The sequence below is a fragment of the Numida meleagris genome, chromosome 2, assembly GCF_002078875.1.
Source record: "Numida meleagris isolate 19003 breed g44 Domestic line chromosome 2, NumMel1.0, whole genome shotgun sequence".
NCBI classification, from domain to species: domain Eukaryota; kingdom Metazoa; phylum Chordata; class Aves; order Galliformes; family Numididae; genus Numida; species Numida meleagris.
The window spans coordinates 32,527,628-32,545,350 of NC_034410.1; the positions used below are offsets into that span (position 1 = coordinate 32,527,628).

Genomic DNA, 17,723 nt, shown 5'->3' on the forward strand with positions numbered 1-17,723 from the left:
CCGCGCCTGGCCCGGCCCGGCCGGGGGGAGGCTCATAAAGGCTGTTATTTCCGCTCGCTCGCTTTATCTAAAACAGCCAGACAAAACAAATGAAAAGGCTTTTGTAGAAAATCTTAATTGTGGCTGGACAGTTGTAAACTCATTAAGGGCCGAATTCCAGACAGTTTGCAGACCCGTCATTTATTACACACTCTTAATGCTGATTCTTTGAAGTTGCCTCTGTCTGCAACAACAGAGGGCGTCCCAGCATCCCAAACACCGGCTCGGGGCTCAATTAGGGGCTTTTTGTGTGTGCACATCAGAACGAGCTCCCTTCGCTAATTAGAACTCATCAAATCTTACCCCGGATTTCTTTTATTATTATTTTTTTCCAAGGTGAAGCCGACAGCGTTTTTCCCCCCTCAGTTCTGCACATCTGTACTCTCCGTGCCGGCTCCCTACGTTCTGCCTTTCGCCCTGCAGCGTTTTACACCCCATAAACGGTTACAGCAGTCATTTTCTTTTATTGCGCTGCATGGCTCTGAATTTTCCTAACAACAACTTCTGCCAAGACCGCAAGCGCTCTCCGTCTTATTTCGCTCTCGGTACATATCTGTGCGATATATACTCGGGCGCGGAGCGGGCGCCGCTCCCACCCGACAGACCCCCGCGGTCGATACGCGCAGAGCCGCCCCCGCGGGAACATGTCCGCCCCAACGCGGCTGCAGCGCAGCGCTCGCAGAATCCGCGATTTCTTTTGTTGCAGAGCCCGGTTTGGCTCGGGGCGGCGGGGGAGGGGTGGGCGCAAGGGGGGGACCGCAGAAATCTCCCGCTCCGAGGAATCTCTCCGCTTCCTTCTGTTGTTGCTGTACAAAAAAATAATCGGATTTTGCCTCCCCTGCTCCAACCCAGCCCTTTCCCTAGGCTGAACCAGCGAGTAAAATTGACACCATAAATTCTACCATAATTGTCAGTAAAATTTTATCTCTCTCTATATACATACATAATCTGCGGCGCTAGTAAAATGCAGCGGGTTGTTTTTATTTGCCACGGGACATTTAAAAAGGAAAAAAAAATCCCCAACGCTAAGGAGAGAGGAGAAAGAAATGGGCGACGTTCTCAATACCGTATTTTTGCATGGGCGATTATCTCCAGAAGGGGATTTAGAGTGGGCGCGAGGCGCGGGTTCCTTCCCCAGCTCGCTGCAGCACGCCGGGCTCCGGGCGCCTTATCGAGGGGCAATGAAGCGGCCCGGGGTAAATGCCGCCGTCTGCATTGATTTACACGACGGCCCGCTCCGAGGAGAGCTGCACGTTTCGGGTCGGTCCTCGCCACCCCCGCCCCGCCGGAGGAATTTAATAAAATCGCCTTAACGCGAGCGTGAGCCTCGGCTCCTATTTACAGGGGCTGCCGTTCTCCATCGCTAAGCGACGGCTTCCGAAACGGTATCCGGGAGGGGGCGGCTGGGCCTCCCCCCCTCGGGGAACCAAAGGCATTCCGGACCCATTTAGAGCCGAAAGAAGTCCAGTTTTCTCCGAGCTGGGCTCTGCGTTTGCAGAACAACGCGCAAGAAGCCCCAGTTCGGCTTGCAGCCCCGCCGCGTCCGCTGGGGACTTCGGGTGGAACTCCTGCTTAAAAACCTTAAAACATCACGGAATAGAAAAGAATCAATATATTTTATTTGGCAAAAAGTTAAATATCATTTCAACACAACGATTTGGTCAGTAGGCCATGAGGTAACTATTTCAAAATAGACAGTGTACGTTCTGCATCAACATAACTTCCCGGATTTATTATTACTATTTTTTTTAATAAGCGATACAAATTTACAATAACCAAATGTAGGTTTTTATAGCGCATAATTTATTATCAATAAAATTAACCTTCATTACAACAACCATCAAATCATTCGATTAAAAATTAAAACGTAAACCATAGGTAGTTACCCTTTCACATATACGTATAGCTCCGAAATCTGCTAACTGCTCACTGGTGCAAAAACAATAGTTAAGCTAGTCTGCTTAGTTACTTTTTCATATATAGATCATATATACAACTGACAAAGACAGTACGATATATATATCAACTGTGCATACTAAAACGACTCGCTTCCAAGTATTTTGAGAACCGTAATTCCCAGACATCCCGGACAAACTTTTTTTTTTTTTAATCCTACTTTTGTGTGTGTGTGTTTAAATTGGGATATAGATTTAATATATATTTTACAATCAAAGGTTAACTGTCTAATTATACAGAAAAGACTTAATACACTACAGAGCTATACTCTATGCAATTTTTATAATAAACAACCTGAGTTCAAATTGAATCCTAGCTTACACAATTACATCCGGTACAGCACCCAAGCACATAAATTGAGTCACAAACATAATTACCACAATAAAACACAGTGTTCAAGTATTAGAGCAGAGATCTCTCTGCCGCGCAAAGAGCGAATAAAATTAACTACGTCGACTAAACTCTACAGTCCGTAAATAGTTGTGCATTATGAAAAGGTAGTTTTTGCTCGTCGGTCTTTTTTTTTTTTTTTCCTTTTTTTTTTCTTTTTTTCTTAAGTGAAGAAACAGGTAGATTTATACAAGCTAGCTGAACAGCCGTTTCGTGCTAATGCCCCCTTTTTCTTTCCTATTAGAAAATGAAAAGTCTTACTGTACCTCTCCTGGCAACTGGCCTCTCCATGCTACTGTGACAAGCAAGGTACAATCGTAATCAGAATTTGCCTTGGGAAAAAAAATGAGGCCTGGACCCAGACGCATTGCATGGCAGGGCTCGAGGGGAGGGTGTTTTTTTTGTTGTTGTTGTTTTTATTTTTTGTTTGCTTTTTTTGTTTGTTTTTGTTTGACTTTATGCATTCTTTTTTTTTTCCATTTAACCCGCGTATCCCCGTCATTCGTCCTTCGCTCGGTCTTTGTTGATTTTCTTCATTTTCATCCTCCTGTTCTGAAACCAGATTTTCACTTGTCTCTCGGTGAGGTTGAGGAGCCTGGCCACCTCGTACCTGCGGTCCCTGGTGAGATACATATTGAACAGAAACTCCTTCTCCAGTTCCAGCGTCTGGTGCTTGGTGTAAGGGCAGCGCTTTTTCCGGGTGGACCTCGCGTGGAGCCAGTTAGCAGCGGGGTTATCTGTGGGGGGAGCGAGAGGAGAAGTTGAGGCTCAAGGGGGTGGTTGGCGGGGGGGGTCCTGGTGTCGAGGTGCCCCTCGTCTCCGCGGTGGGCACGGAGCACCCACATCCCCACGCACGGGGGGGGGGGGGGGGGGGGGTGACGGGGACCCGTGGACGGCAGAGCCCCGCCGCCCCCGCCTCCTTTCGCCTTTTTTATTGTTTGTAGGACGCAGTTTGAAAACACCCGTCCTCTCTGCCGGCTGCCTCCTTCCTTCCTGCCCTCCCCGCAGCCCCTCCGACTGCCAGCCCTGCCGGAGCGGCAGCTCGTCCGAATTGGTTCTCTGTTACAATTCTCCCTTCTCCCGTGTCATCGCTGGCAGGACCCGGGGCGCTGATGAGCCAGCCCGCAGCCGCCGTCATTACGGCCCCGGCAGCTCAGGGCCCTTATTTGCATGGCGTTATTAGCAGGAGCAGCTCCGCTCCGCGGCCCCGCAGCGCCCAGCGCGGGCATTTCCGCCGGGAGGCGGAGGGGGAGGAGGGCACCGCGCAACGGCGAGGTTCCGGCTGCCGGCCCCGCGCTGCCCCCCCGGCCCCGCAGCTCACATTCACATCCAATGCTTCCCGGGCACCCGCTCCGTGAGAGCAGCGGGAGGATGCGAGTATGTCCTTGCGAAGTTGACTGGGGTGGCTGGGGGGGGCTGCGGGGAGGGGAGGGGAGGGGAGGGCGGGAGGGGTGGGATTTTTTTCCCAATTATTTTATTTTATTTTAAGTCGCAGCCGCAGAGAGGGTTTTTGTTCTCCCCTCAGCCCGCAGAGCCGCAGCCATCCCGGATCCCGGCAGAGTCCGCGAGGGGCAGCGTGGATCTCAGCCCCCGGTGCCCGGGCAGCGCGGAGCCCCCCACCGCGCCTCCTCCCCGGCCCCAAACGCGCCGCCCCGCAGCCCCACTTACTTGGATCAATGTGTGGTTTCTCTCCGTTTGCCTCACTTTCTCCATTGTTTTCAGAGAATGCGCCTTCGTGGCTTTGCTTATCCCTATCAACTGGAGGAGAACCACAAGCATAATCAGACAGAGACAAAGTGTGAGTGTCAAACGTGGTACAGTCACCCCTTCTGGCCGCCAGCGGTTCAGGTTTAATGCCGTAATGCCTGCTGGTAGGTAACCCGGGGAAGGACAAGGAGCCCGGCACAGGCTCGAGCCACGAACGCATGTACCTGCCGTCGGGCGGTGCCACGGGCGCCTGGTGGTGCGCGTAGGGGTGGTACACGGCGGGGACGCCGCTGGCGCCGGCGGGGTGCGCGGGGCTCCAGGGGGGGCCGAAGACGGGCGCCTTGGGCTGGAAGCTGCAGGGGGCCAGCTCGGGGTGCTCGGCCAGCGCCGGGCGCGGCGGCGGCCCCAGCGGCGCGGGGGCGTAGCGGGGGGCCGCCAGCTCGTCCCCCTCCGGCACCAGGAAGGAGTCCACGTAGTAGTTGCTGAGGGTCCCGGGGGCCGACATGGCGCGGCGCGGCGCGGGCGCCCGACCCGCCGCAATTCGGGGCTGCGGCTTTCACGTAACAACTTGGTGCTGGCGGAGAAGTAGAGTCAGTAATAAGTTGGGGGCAGCCCGGGCGCCCATTGGCTGCCCCGGTCACGTGGCGGGGGAGCAGAACAATAAAGTATAAATCAGTCCGCGGGCTATTAATGGGTCAGTGTTTTCCAGCCATAATTTTTATAGCGAGGCCATATGTTTTTATGCAAAGGGATATTTGAGTTATACGGCGGAGTTTGTTTTAATTGCGGCCAACTGAGATTAAAAGATCGGAATCCGCATTACGGCCCCCCCCCCCTTCCCTTTCTTTCTGTCCTCTCCCTCTCTCTGTCCCCCTCTCTCCTCCTTTTTTTTTTTTTTTTCGTTTAAGCGGACTATTTTATATCATAATTAATCATCCCATCAGTGAGTCGTGCTCTCTGCGAAAAAAAAAAAAAGAACAGCACAAAAAAACCAAACCCTCGTGATCGGAGACCTTCACATAAAATTATACAACAATTGAAGCAATAAAAAGAAGCAAAATAGCAGTTGCGGCGTACTGTATTTAAATATATATTTATTATATTTCATAAGGAGTTATTGTTTCGGGAGCCACGGGGTTGTTATTAAGTCAGTAACTATGAGCGCGCTCATTTGCATCGCTGTGTTTCACAGCAGTAAAAATTTACGAGTGCTCGGAAAGGTTAAATTATACCATTGTGTTTCGTTTGGGAGCTCCCTGTAAATAATCCCGTTCCGTTCCGCGCTAAACGGGACCGGCAACGAAAAGTCAAACCCAACGCATCCCACGGCCGGAGCCGCTCAGCAGGGCCTTCAGAGGTCCGGGGGAGCACCGGGGCAGAGGGATTCGGTCTCCTCGGGCCGGGCTGAGCGCGGCAGTGACCGGAGCCCCCTCCTCGCCCGGCCCTGCCCTTGGACCCCCCCCCGGCGGAGGGGCCGCCGAGAGCCGGGCAGCGGCGGGCAGCGGCGTTGCTCGCTCCGATTTATTCTTAACTATGCAGCCAAGCGGCAGGGGGGGAAAGGGGAGAAAAAAAGCGCCGTGTGCCCGCTGCAGAGAGGCACCGAGCTCGGAGGGGAGGATACAAGAGGGGCTCTCGCGTTCGGCCGCCCCGCGCCCCGAGGAACCGAGCTGACGGGCAAGCGGAGATATTGATTTGGCAGCAGGACGCGCGCTGGAAACCGAGCGGAGGGTTACGGTCCTCCGCGGAAGGAGGGGAGGGAGCGGGGGAAAGCGAGGCGCGGCCAGATCCAAGGCCAGTGTTAGGGATTAAACGGGGCCGCGCTGCGCGCCGGCACCGCCGCCGCTCCCCGTCCCTCCGGCGGACACGAAGTGGAGCGGGGTCCGGGGGGAGCCCCGAAATCCCCGCAGGAGGCTCGGGGTGCTCGGGGTGCGCTGCGGGGGAAATAGAGCCCCTCAAACGGAAAGGAAGGCCGAGCGAGAATTAAAATCACGTGTAAATATCGTGCATGCAAAAGTGTGGTTCTAATTACTTTTACATGCCTGCGTGGGCCGCTCCTCTCCCTCTCTCTCTCCCCTCTCTCTTTCTCCCTTTTTCTTTTCATGTCCTCCCAACAGTTTAGTCAGAAATCGCGCGGAGATCCCATTTTAACGACGCACTCTCCCCGTTCGGGATTACAAAGGCCCATAATGAAACTATTAGCCCCTATTAGAGTTAGAAAATTATAAAACACTTACAGGATCCCCGCAAACGGGGAGCCTCGTAGTTTCGAACAATTCAAAAAATGTACATAAAGATCGCCGCCGCTATTTTTTGTGGCCGTTGTATAGACACGCCGTAATAGCAAAAAATAATTGTATTTCTTTCCTGGAAAGACGGAACTCGACGTCATTTATATTTATTATTAAGAGTCAGCTGTGGTGAAATGTGATTGTAGAACTTCCTTTTTCCATTCAGAAAAAATAATCCTAGCTGCAGGAGTCCTGGATGTTTATATTCGAATTTGGGTTCTCAACTTGCAGCGGGTTTCATTTTTTTGGTTCCTCACCAAAAATAATAGCAAATGAATAACAATAACAATAACGTTTAAGAGAACGTGCCTGCATTTTTATTTCCCTGTAAAATTCGGAACGTGTTCGCTGCCAACACCCGAGCGGCAGGAGAGGGTGTGCAGAAAACGGGAGTTAAAATATGGCAAATAATTACAGGCGTTTTTCACGCGGTCACAGCGCTGCTAATAGCGCTCGAGCGTTCGCCTCTCTTTTCGACCTTTTCGGCTCAGTTTTCCCCAAAGTACGTTTTTCATATGAGCCACGAGAGCTCGTGGGAGGCTGCACGGGTTCCCTACGGTTCGCGTTGCCAATTATTGCAGGATTTGGGGCAGCAGACCCCAGGAAGGACGGACCGGCCATCCCACCGCGGTGCGAAATCGTAATTTCCAGGCATGAAGCACCGCTCTCGTGGCTGAATAAAACCCCTCCCGGCCTCCATCACGGCGGAGTGAAACCCGCAGCGCTCCCATCCCGCTAGCTGCGGCAGGAAGCACGCCTCTGCGAGGGGCAGAGCTCCGCGGTCGCGGGCTTTGCGCGGGTTTTGCGCTGGAATGCCGCCTCGCCTTTTCCTGCCGCTGAAAACGATTCGGACAGAACCCACCGGCGCGGAGAGCTGCTTTGGCACAGCGGGCAGAAAGAATGACTCAGAGTTTGGGGGAAGCGGTCCAAAAGCGGTGCGATGCGAATCCAGCGGGATATAAAGCACAGAGGCAAGGCTGTGTGTGAAGGCTACAGAGGCACGCACACACTGTAAATACACCGCCGGTATGTACACAGAACAGGGCAGCCCGACAGCAGCACGGTGCGCACAGGCAGACACGAGTGCTGCTGTCGGACTGCGGTGCACACATCTGCTCCTGGCCCAGCCGAGGCGTCTCCCGCGAAGACTCAGCTAGGGTAGGTCTGCCTCAAATCCGCTATCTAACTGCTCTCCGTTTCCGCAGCCCCGCCTGGAGCTTCGGAAAAGTTTTTCTTTTCTTTTTGAAGCAGAAATAATCGATCAGTCATTTCGGAAAAGAAAAAAAAAGAAAAAGAAGGAAAAAAAAAGGAAAAAAGAAAGACAAACCCAACCCTACAGGAGTGCCTTTCCCTGCCCGTTCCCGTGCCCGCCTTTCCGCTGCGGGGCAGCCGGTTCGGAGCGCGCTGCCCGCCCCGCGCTGCGGGCGCAGGGCCCGGCGGGAGGGCCGCCCCCGCCGCGGGCGCCGCGGACACAAAAGGCGGCGGGCGCGGCGCGGCGGAGCGGCGGCGGCGACGGAGGGCCCGGAGAGGTCGCTGTTGCCCGTTCCGCCGCCGCGGAGAGCGGCCCCGGGCGCGCCGCAATCGTGATCGTAACCGAGGCCTTGTGGGCCGCGTGGCGCCGAGCCCGGGGGAGCGGGCCCGACGGCGGGGGCTCGGTGCTCTGCGGTCACCCCCCCGAGAGCCGCGTGAGGGAGAGCGGCTGGCGGGGAGAGCAGCCCCCGGGCCCCGCGTGTCGGTGCGCCCCTGGAGAGTGGCTGCCCGGCTCGGTCTCTCCCCTCCTCCGGGCGGCCGAGAGCTTTTCGCTCTCCGTTTTTGAATAAATCCAGACGGAAAAATAAAAGCGGCGGCCCCCCCCTCCCAGCCCAGCCCCCCCCTCATCCGCCCGAGCTCTACCCACGCCGAGCGGAATGCAAAAACGCACCTGACCTTGAATGCAGCCTAAGAGAGATATGAAAATCCCGCAAGCAGGCAGGGACTCGCTTAGGAGCTAGCTAACCTTGAAGAACTTGTCAAGCTTCCCCCCTCGGCTGCCGTGTTTATCTGAGGAATCAAAGGAGCCTCCGTTGCAGATGGGGAACAATGGCATTGGGACTTGACGCCTACAGATAACTTCGGCGCTAAGATTTCTTCGGGCACAAAGGACCCTCGCACCAAGCATACCTGGTGATGATATCAACTGAAGTAATTAAGGCAGTTTCGTGCTGTAGAGAGAAAGGTGGAGCCCCAACAACATGAAACTACCTAAACCACAGAGCAGTTCTCAGGCGCTAATAATTACTTTCCCCATAGCCGTGGTCTTTAACGCAAGGATCCCGCTACGGAAATAAAACCAGAAACGTGACCCCGCCGTCCCTCTCGCCCCCCGCGCACCCCGCCGGGCCCCCCGCGCCCCCCGGCCGGGTTCAGGGAAACGGAGAAATAGCATCAGAACCCCCCCGAGGGCGGCTTTCTCCTCTCCATGCAGATGGGAAGGCCGTCCGCTGCGATGTTACATCATAAAAAGCTAACGGCTCCCTCTAAGCCCGGGTTCAAAGTCTCCCCCCTCCTCCCAGCGCACACATACCCGGGAAGAAAGCTGGAGCTGTCGCTCCTCTGCCAGCCCTCGGTGTGCCTTCCCTTTGTGCGAGCCCCCGCTAGCTAAGCATGCAGCGAAGGAGGGAGGATGCAAAGGCGGCCCGGGGGGAATAAGCGCTCCCGCATGCAGCCAGGTAGGGAACAGCCTCGTCCGAGGGGGCCCGGTGGCACGGAGGCGGCTCTCACCTCCCCCCCTTCCCATGCGCTCACCTTCACAGTTTCTTCCGAGCCCTGAGATAAAGCTACGGTTTGTCACCGTCCTCGGCAGCTAAAGATCTCCGCACGCTCGTAGGTGTTCGATTAAAAGGGGAGAAAAAAATAAAAATCTCTTCCCTACCCTCAAGAAATAGTAATTTGCTTCCTCAGTCTGTGCAGCTCCTCAGTCAACTGAAACCACTCGTTCAAGACAGCAACAATCCAGATATACTAGCAAGTCATAAAACTGAACAAAAGCCGACAAACCTTAGAGCACCATCGCTATATGGCCCAGACAAATTACGACCGTCTAGGTAATATTTAAATAGATTCCTAAAGTAATTGCAGGGGGTTTAGGCAACTATTCCTGTTGTAAAAGTTCTTGAAGACATAAAGTAGAACCTGAGGATAAACAGTCACAAAAAGAGGTAAAATTAAAAGGATTCATTCCACGTTTTTTATTCTTCTATGAGAACATAAACATCGTCTTTTTCACGCACAGCAGCATTACAATATTAATTTATTCCGATTTAAGGTAAGAACTAGATATAGCTAGAACTAACATTTATAATAACGATAGAATGCATTTGCTTAAAACGGTATCGGCGTTTTAATAATAATAGACATTTATACATATCTGTATTTATAGTTTTTCCCCTTCTTTCTTTCTTCTTTTCTTAAATCTCTTTCTAATTTTTTTCACCTATACGCTTGACCCTTTGATGCACGTAACTTCACAGTATAAAGGAAGACGGACGAACTCTCCCTCGCTATCTCAGGCTCTGGCTCAGAAAGTCCTTTTGATGTTCAGGATGTACACTTTTCAGTGAAATTAGTGAGGAAAAAGTGACGGCTTTTTTTTTTTTTTTTTTTTTCAAGGGGGAATCGTTGTGTGCTTATCCCGTGTTACCAACGGTAACGTTATTTATCGTCAAAAAAAAAAAAAAATCACTAATTCCACGTATTTAAGCAAAACTACGTTACGTAAATATCTACAACCAGAAAGAGAGAGAGAAATTCAGAGGTAAGTGTCATAATTTAGTCCATGAGCGAGACGAACTTTTCTATATCTTTAAAGAGAAGAGATTTCATTTTCCTGGCCAATTTCAAAGCCGTAATATTGACTTTCAAGGTAAAGAACAAAAAATCGCTCTTAACACCGGTTCCCATGAAGCCCTTTTAAAGGATGCCTGCATTTCATTATTGCAAGTCCTGCTTTGGGAAGGATAAAGGGGGAGGGGGGAGACAAGGAAAACAGAGGGGGATAAAGCTGAGCTCCCAATATATAGAAATATGGCACGGCTTAAATAATTCATTCCGAAGCTACTTAAAGTCCGAGTTACACCGCCTATATTTTAAAAGAATGCGCCTTTAACCGAGCTCGTTTACTTTTTGGAGAGACACGAGGTGGGGGGCGGGGGAGGGGGGGGGAATATTTGCAGCTCCTGAAATCCTATTTCTGGGTTTTCAAAGCTTGAAAGAGCAAAGCGGGCCCGGGGAAGGCTGCAGGAATGGAGGAGGCTCACACATGGCCCTCAGCATTAGCATGGCTTTCTTCCGCTCCCCCCGCAGCCCCGAAGCAGCTATTAAGAGTTTAAGGACATACTGAGAACGTCTAAAATCGTTAATCCATACAGGTGCGGATGACTACAGCCTAGGAAAATGATACTGGCTCTTTAAACCATAAAGACGTGTTTATAGGTTCATCAAGAGAAATTAAAGTTGGCTGTGAGCTCCCGAATCCTATTCTCTCTGTTCATTTTCTTCAGTTTCATTCTGCGGTTCTGAAACCAGATTTTAACTTGTCTGTCTGTGAGGTGGACTGTGCGGCTGATCTCTAGGCGACGCTCACGAGTCAGGTACATATTGAACAGAAACTCCTTTTCCAGCTCGAGAGTTTGATGCTTGGTATAGGGGCACCGTTTCTTTCGGCCACTTTTTGCGGTTAGCCAGTTTGCTGCATTTTCTCCTTTTGAATTGCCTAGTTTTGAGAAAGTAAAAGAGGGACATTACCAGCGGGTAGGAGGCAAACAGCCGGGGGGAGAGGGTGGAAAGCACGTGTGGGTGCTTGCGCATACAGGGGCTCGCTCCTCCAGAGCTGGGGTGTGGGGGCCTTCCGAGAGCTCCAAAGCGCTCTCCTAAAGGCCCTGGGGCTGTCCCGGGGGCAGCCTTTCCTCTGCTCGGATGCTCGGAGGGGAGTCCAGCTCCGACCCCCCGAAATGGGCTTCTCCTCACTCCGACACCGCCGTTCCGGGGGGGGGGGCTGCTCGGTGCGGGGCCTGGGGCCTTTCCACCCACCCGAGACACCTGCTTCCAAAAACAAAAGCCACCAAAAACCTGCGGATCTGAACACTATGAGCATACTCTGAGGGGTGAAAACACGGTGAGCTGCAGGGCCGGAGCCTCCTGCCTCCAGCCCCGGGCAGCCTCGCCATGGCCTTCTGTTGTCCCAGGAACTGGGTGAAAAAAAAAAAAAATAAGAGAGGAAAAAAAGAAAAAAGCACCCTTTTCAGCATGGGAATTCCTATCGCTGGAACCGTCTGGGAAAGAAGTAACACCGATCCCTCGATGGCTCGGAGTGGCTCGCAGGCGTGGGGCTGGCTCTCTAGGAGCTTTCCTTTGCTCGCTTTTCGTTTTGATCTTTATTTTATTTTTTTTTATTATTATTATTATTTTCCAACGGGGCGCCTGAAGGAATAACAGGCCGTCTGAAATGCAGCCAGAGAGGAGTGCCTGGAAAGCCTGCAGCCCACGGAAAGGGAGCTAGGCTTTCGCCATGGGGACCGGAGAGGGAAATAAATAGGCGAATGAATAAATAACAACCCTGTTATCTAGTGTAGACGCTGAAGGATATTCGCGGTGCATTCATCAGTCTAATTTGATAGCAGTTCATAGATGGCACATTTCAGCGCGGCTGTTATTCCGAAAAGCATTCTGGATCGTAAAATATAACTTACCGCGTTAATAGGTTTATTTATTGGCACTGCCTATTGCTTATTTTGGATGCCTTACAAACATCTCTGTTATCTGGTAGGCACCTTCCCATCGCAGGGGAAAGATTGATCTCGTTTTTCTATAGGTTTAAGCCGCACGCAGGCGAAAGTTGCCCAGAGCGGAGGCTCTCGGGGTTTTAAGCTATAGGACGGACGTTAATTTTTACGGCTACCCCGTGCCCGAATATTACAAAGTTCAGAAGGTCACCGCGAGCAGCGCTTCTTGGCAGCCCTGCGGGGCAGCCGGGATCCTCCTTTCGCGTCGTGACGCTCCTCGACCGCGTTTCCTTTTTTATTACCGTTATCACCGTTTCCTAAGCCTCACCCCACCGTGGTTCGCTTACCTACGGGCTCCTTCTCGGGAGAGGCCTTGCTGCCCTCCGACGGCGCCGGGGAGAGCTCCTCGGCGGTGGACGACGAAGCGCGGGTCTCGTCCTCCCGCTGGGAGCCGCACGCCGAGGGGCTGGGGGAGCGCTCCTCGTCGTCCCTCCTGCCGGCCTCCGGCACGGGCGGCCCCGACGGCGGCGGCTGGAAGCGGCCGGGGGGCTGCGGCGCGAAGGCGGCTGCCCCCGCCGGCCCCGCGCCGTAGCCCTTGGAGGTGCCGTAAGCCTGGGAGAGGCGGAAGTAGCCCGGGACCGGCACCCCCGTGCCGTTGGCGGAGGGGCTGACCTCGGCGCTCAGCCGCGGGAAGGGAGCGAGGTCGGCGGCGGCCGAGCCCTTGGGGCATTTCTCTGAGTCATAGAGGCAGTAGGAGCTCTCCTCCTTAATGTTTTGAGCGAAGGAGCACGAGGTGGCCTGCTGGCTCTCCGGCTCTTCCATGCGACAGGAGCGGGGCGGGTCTAGCCACACTTCCATCCCCGACACGTAGGGGTGCGAGGTGGGGACCATGCTTTGAGAAGTACCTTCATTGCGTTTGCCCAGGACGGGGAACAGTCCGCAGCCCTGCAGCCCGTAGGACAGCTCGGACGCCTGTGGCAGGTAGAGCCCGCTGCCCGGGTAGTAGCCGCCTCCTCCTCCGCCTCCGCCTCCTGCTCCCGCCGCGTCCCCTCTGCCCGCGTTGATCAACGAGTCCACCAGGAAAGAGTTTGCAGCCGGGCTCTCGGAGCATGACATTGTTGTGGAATAATTTGGCGAAGGGAGCGGATAGCCCTTCCTGGCTGACATTTCTTGTGCAAAACATGCTGAATATGATTAGAGATACCCCCGCACCGCGGCGAACGCTTGCAGCCAATGGAAGCCCGGGCCTCCCCAGCAACCCCTCCCCGTCTGGTTTCGTATGCACCGAGCTGCTCTCAGGTCGACCTCTGAATTTGGGATATGGATGGATATTAATGTGTGATATGGATTTCCAGCCACACGCACACGTGCGGAGCCGCGCGGCGGGGCAGGGCCGGAGCGGGGCAGGCGGCGGCTCCCGGCTCTCTCCGCTCTGCCCCACGCACCGCTCTGCGCGGCGGTGTTTATGACACTCCGGCTGCGGCCGCGGCCAGATGAAGCTTTTATTATCGCTCCTCTCTCCCCGCGGTCGGGCTCTCCGGAAGCGATGCGTGCTCACCTCCCCGAGCAGCCCGCGTGTGTCACGAAATTAATAAAGCCGCGGCTCTCCCTGTGTTTTATGCTCGGGCTCTGCTCGTTTTATTTGATCGTCTCGGTTTTTTTTAAAGAAATAATAGACGTGTTATTGTTTATCACAGATCGTTGGGAACCGTAAAGGGCCCTGGTGTCTCCTGCGTTCAAGACACGAGGAGGGAGGGGGCCCTTCCAGCCTCACATCTCCCCAGCTTACATTTCCTAGAGATAAAGAGCTGGCTGCTGCGCTTAGGAATCTCGGAGGGAGCAATGCCACTCCGGGAGGATTAATTGTGCGGTTGCAGCTTCTAATGCTGTAGTTAACGCTGGATTCTTCCCGAGGTCTGATTGCCATTTAAAATCCAAAGCCAGACATATGCCACAGAAAGAATCCAGACGTGAGCAGCTCAGATGGATGCTCGCACGATGCTGCGCACCCTGTTTATTGGCGTGTTTATATTTGGGCGATCATTTTTATTCCCCCCCCCCCCCCTCCTTTTGGGTCATTCACTCTTCTTTCCAGAAGCACCGTCTCTGTCGCAAGCGCTGCATTAAATAATAGAAGGATACGCAGATGAATCCTGAGATAGGAGACAGCTCTGTCCTGCCAATTTGTAATTGTGGCGGAGGGAGCAGACAGATAGCAGACAGACAGGCACGCAGACAGAGAGACACATAGATTTTCTAATGAATCGCTTAATGATCGCTTGCTTTCACTTCCATCATCTTTCGCTTAGGCCATTTTGAAGTCGCCTGCCTGCCTGGCCCGAGGAATTAAGGCTTCTCCAGCCCGAGCGGAGCCTGGGGCTGCTCGAGGCTTTCCAGCTCTCGCTGCCCACCCTAGAGCAGGAGGGCTCGCTCCTCGTCCCCGAGGGGGTCTTTTCCCGGGGAAGCAGAAGCCTGCGGCCCCGCTCCCGGGGACCGGGCGAGATGCGGCGGCGATGCCCGCTGCCCTCGGCCGGAGCCGTGAGGAATGCCGTGTACCGGCCCTACCCTTGGCGTTCAGAGCGCCGCGGAGGGCCCACGGGAAGCGCTGCCCCCCGCCCCCGGCTCTGACACGCCTCACGTGGTCTCCGGGGTGAGCAGTCGCCTGCGAGAGGGAAATCACTTTTTTTTTTATTATTATTATTTTTTTCCCCGTATTTTGCCATTGATCCGAACGGGTAGTTCTGGGGCAGCGGGACACAAACGTGAGGTTTCTCGAGCAAGCCGCGCTGCTGGGGCCTTCCCGAGGCCCCGTCCTCGTCAACTGGAAGGCTGCGGCGGGGAGAGGTCGTTACAACTTCGCAGTCGCCATAAAACCTTGATGGAAAGGCACCCTTTATTCCCACCGTTCTGGAGGTTACCCCTGAGTACCGAGCGGGACCGCGGGTCGGATGGGGGATAGGAGGGGACCCACCAGCCTGAGGAAACCCTCCAAGGTTGTCCGCACGTTTCCTCCCGTAATACTGTTTCCCAAACACGAGATGTGTTAACGTGTGATGGACAAACCCTTATCAGATTCCTATGAGGGCCATATCACCGCTAACAAAATTAATACCACGCAAGGAACCATTTTATTGGTTCCTATACAGGAAGGCTATTATCAATAGGCTTAGCGTTATAAATGCAGATCTAAATAAAGTGAAACGTGAGCCCCAGCTCCACGCTCCCAATACGTTTCTCTGCACAAGTCAGGTATAAAAATTACTCCGGGGAAGTCCGCTCTTGCGGTATGTTTATTTTGCATTTGCCAAATTAAATAGGAATGGATTGAAAACGTAGAAACCGTACGGAATCGAGGAGTAACACTTGAAATCCTTCCAGAGCTGTTTTTAAAATAAGCAGCTCCCTTTTAAAAATTGGATTAAAGCGGGGAGAGGCCCGTAAAAGTACATTGCAATCCTCCTGAATAAAAAGGGCTCAAAATGCATCGCAACAAACATGAGTTGGCTGCTTCCACCTCCTCGAGAGCGAATACAGACAACATCAGACAAAAAACGCAGAGGACGGAGACGATTCGGGAGAAGAAAACCAGATTTTAACCTCACTTCTCTTTCTCCCCTCGCCCCAGGCCCCTGTGGGTTTGGCGGCTCAGGGGCCGGGGCTCGGCCCTGGGTGGCTCTGCCCGAAGGCTGCACTCCGGTCGTGCGGGATCTGCCGTCAGGAGCGCGGGTCAGGGCCGCTCGTTTGGTCCGCAGCGCTGTGCCTGGTGGCGGCTGGGGCACTCCGCCTCGATCGTGAACTCCGCTCGGAGCTGCATTATCTCCGCTTTCTTTAATCGCTAACAAGGCCAAGGCAAATAGTAACCGGCATCATCAAACCCACTGAAGTAAAACTAATAACGTGCGCTTGGTTCTTAACTATAAAAGATAATGGTCAATTCCGACTAAACTGAGTTAATTTGGCATGCGTTGGGTGTAGCTACCGCACTGCCAGCGCTTAACAATGCGTCCCTTGGAGCTTAACCCCCGTTTAAGAGAAATTTTAAAGAATATTGTGGACGCCAGGGGACGAGAAACGCTTTCTTTCCAATTCCGCTTCCGTAAGGAAAGCCGTCCCAGGGTCCATAAAACCGAGCAAATAAAATTCTGATAAATATCAAAGCCGGCGAGCGGGTGATTTCGTGGAGAATCTGAATTTGCGGCGTGCGTAGACAACGCTATCAAAATAAAACTTTATTGATCTAAGAAAAATATAATAGATGCATTAATAGCGTCGTTAAGCCGTTTTATTGGTTGGCCTAAAATTAAAAACAAAAAGGGAATAAATAAAACCCGACAGCTCAGCCCCAGCGAACTCTTGACTGGAAATTTCAAAACGCGTCACGTTAAACGGTGATTTATCTTTTTTATTATTAGCCCGTATAAAGCAAAAGATCAGCGCTGTTAATCCGGAGACCCATTTTGCAAGCTAATTAAAATATGTTTTTATTTGTAGACACGGGAAAAGTGCAACGTGCGGAAAGGCGGAGGGCCTCGCAGCGCGCTGCGAAGTGCATGCGCCGCCTGGCTGAGGAGAAAGCCGCGCATTGCGTCGTGCGCCTTTCCCAAAATTAATGCAATCAGGGTATAGTTATTTAATATTGAAACTGTCAGTCGTCAGGAACGTGCGTGTGTGCGCGCCAGATTCCTCCTTTTTATTTATTTATTTACCCTCCCTTCTTCCCCCCCCCCCCCCCCCCCCTCCTCTTTTTGCTGGAATTGCTCCAAAGAAGGCGGATTTCAAACAGGAGGTTTAGGAACTGCGGCCGTGCCAAGTTAGGTGACAAATGACGGCCCCGCTAATTTTATCTTCCCTAGAAATTCTTTCACGCTGAGGGTGGGGGTGGGCGGGGGGAGCTCGGCTTGTTGTGGCGGATTATGCTGTTAAAAATTAGGGTGAGATTTAATTTTATTCCGCCATCCGGGGGCTCGTTCTCCTAAATATATTTCGGAGGCTGCGTGTATCGGTTTACTCATTTGGATTAGGAACATATTTTGCGAGTGAGTCTGACGAGCTCCGAATTCTGGCGTGCGGCGGAACAAAACGCGCCCCGACCGATTCATTCCGGCTCCATCCCATCGCCATTCCCCGGCCCCGCTCCGAACAAGGGGGTCCTATTGTCTGCAGAGCCCCAACACCGCGCGGAAGTAACAGCGGTATCGGGTTATGCACGCGTCGGTAGAACCGTAAACATACAAATCTGCCTTTTTAAGCGCACCCTTTTTATTGGGAGAGATGGGCCGCGCAGCTGTATGGAGAGTTTGAAACTGTATCCCCTCTCCCCTTTTTGTAGCTGCCCGTAAGATCTGGGTGCACATACAAATATCTTTCTGGTTGCGGGGCAGCGCTCACACACACACGTTGGCCCGACGCTTCGATTCAGAGCGTTTAATGAAAAGATTATGACACACACACATACCCAAAAAAAAAAAAAAAAAAAAAAAAAGAAGATGACAACAAAACACAAACCCAAAGAGCTTATGAAAAAGCCTCCCAGGGGTTTGGATGTGGTATGTGCACTGAAGTCGACTACACGATTAATTAAACA

The 17,723-nt window shown here is 53.0% G+C and overlaps 2 protein-coding genes across 2 annotated transcripts; both read right to left on the minus strand.

Moving 5' to 3' along the window:
- HOXA9 (homeobox A9) lies at positions 1,637 to 7,741 on the minus strand. Its single transcript, XM_021388097.1, has 2 exons — positions 4,054 to 7,741; positions 1,637 to 3,122 (listed from the first exon to the last, which is right to left on the minus strand). Exons 1-2 carry the CDS (start codon positions 4,595 to 4,597, stop codon positions 2,884 to 2,886), a joined length of 783 nt encoding a protein of 260 aa, XP_021243772.1. The 5' UTR covers positions 4,598 to 7,741; the 3' UTR covers positions 1,637 to 2,883.
- HOXA10 (homeobox A10) lies at positions 9,593 to 16,846 on the minus strand. The gene is made up of 2 exons (XM_021388096.1): positions 12,487 to 16,846; positions 9,593 to 11,130 (listed from the first exon to the last, which is right to left on the minus strand). Exons 1-2 carry the CDS (start codon positions 13,304 to 13,306, stop codon positions 10,856 to 10,858), a joined length of 1,095 nt encoding a protein of 364 aa, XP_021243771.1. The 5' UTR covers positions 13,307 to 16,846; the 3' UTR covers positions 9,593 to 10,855.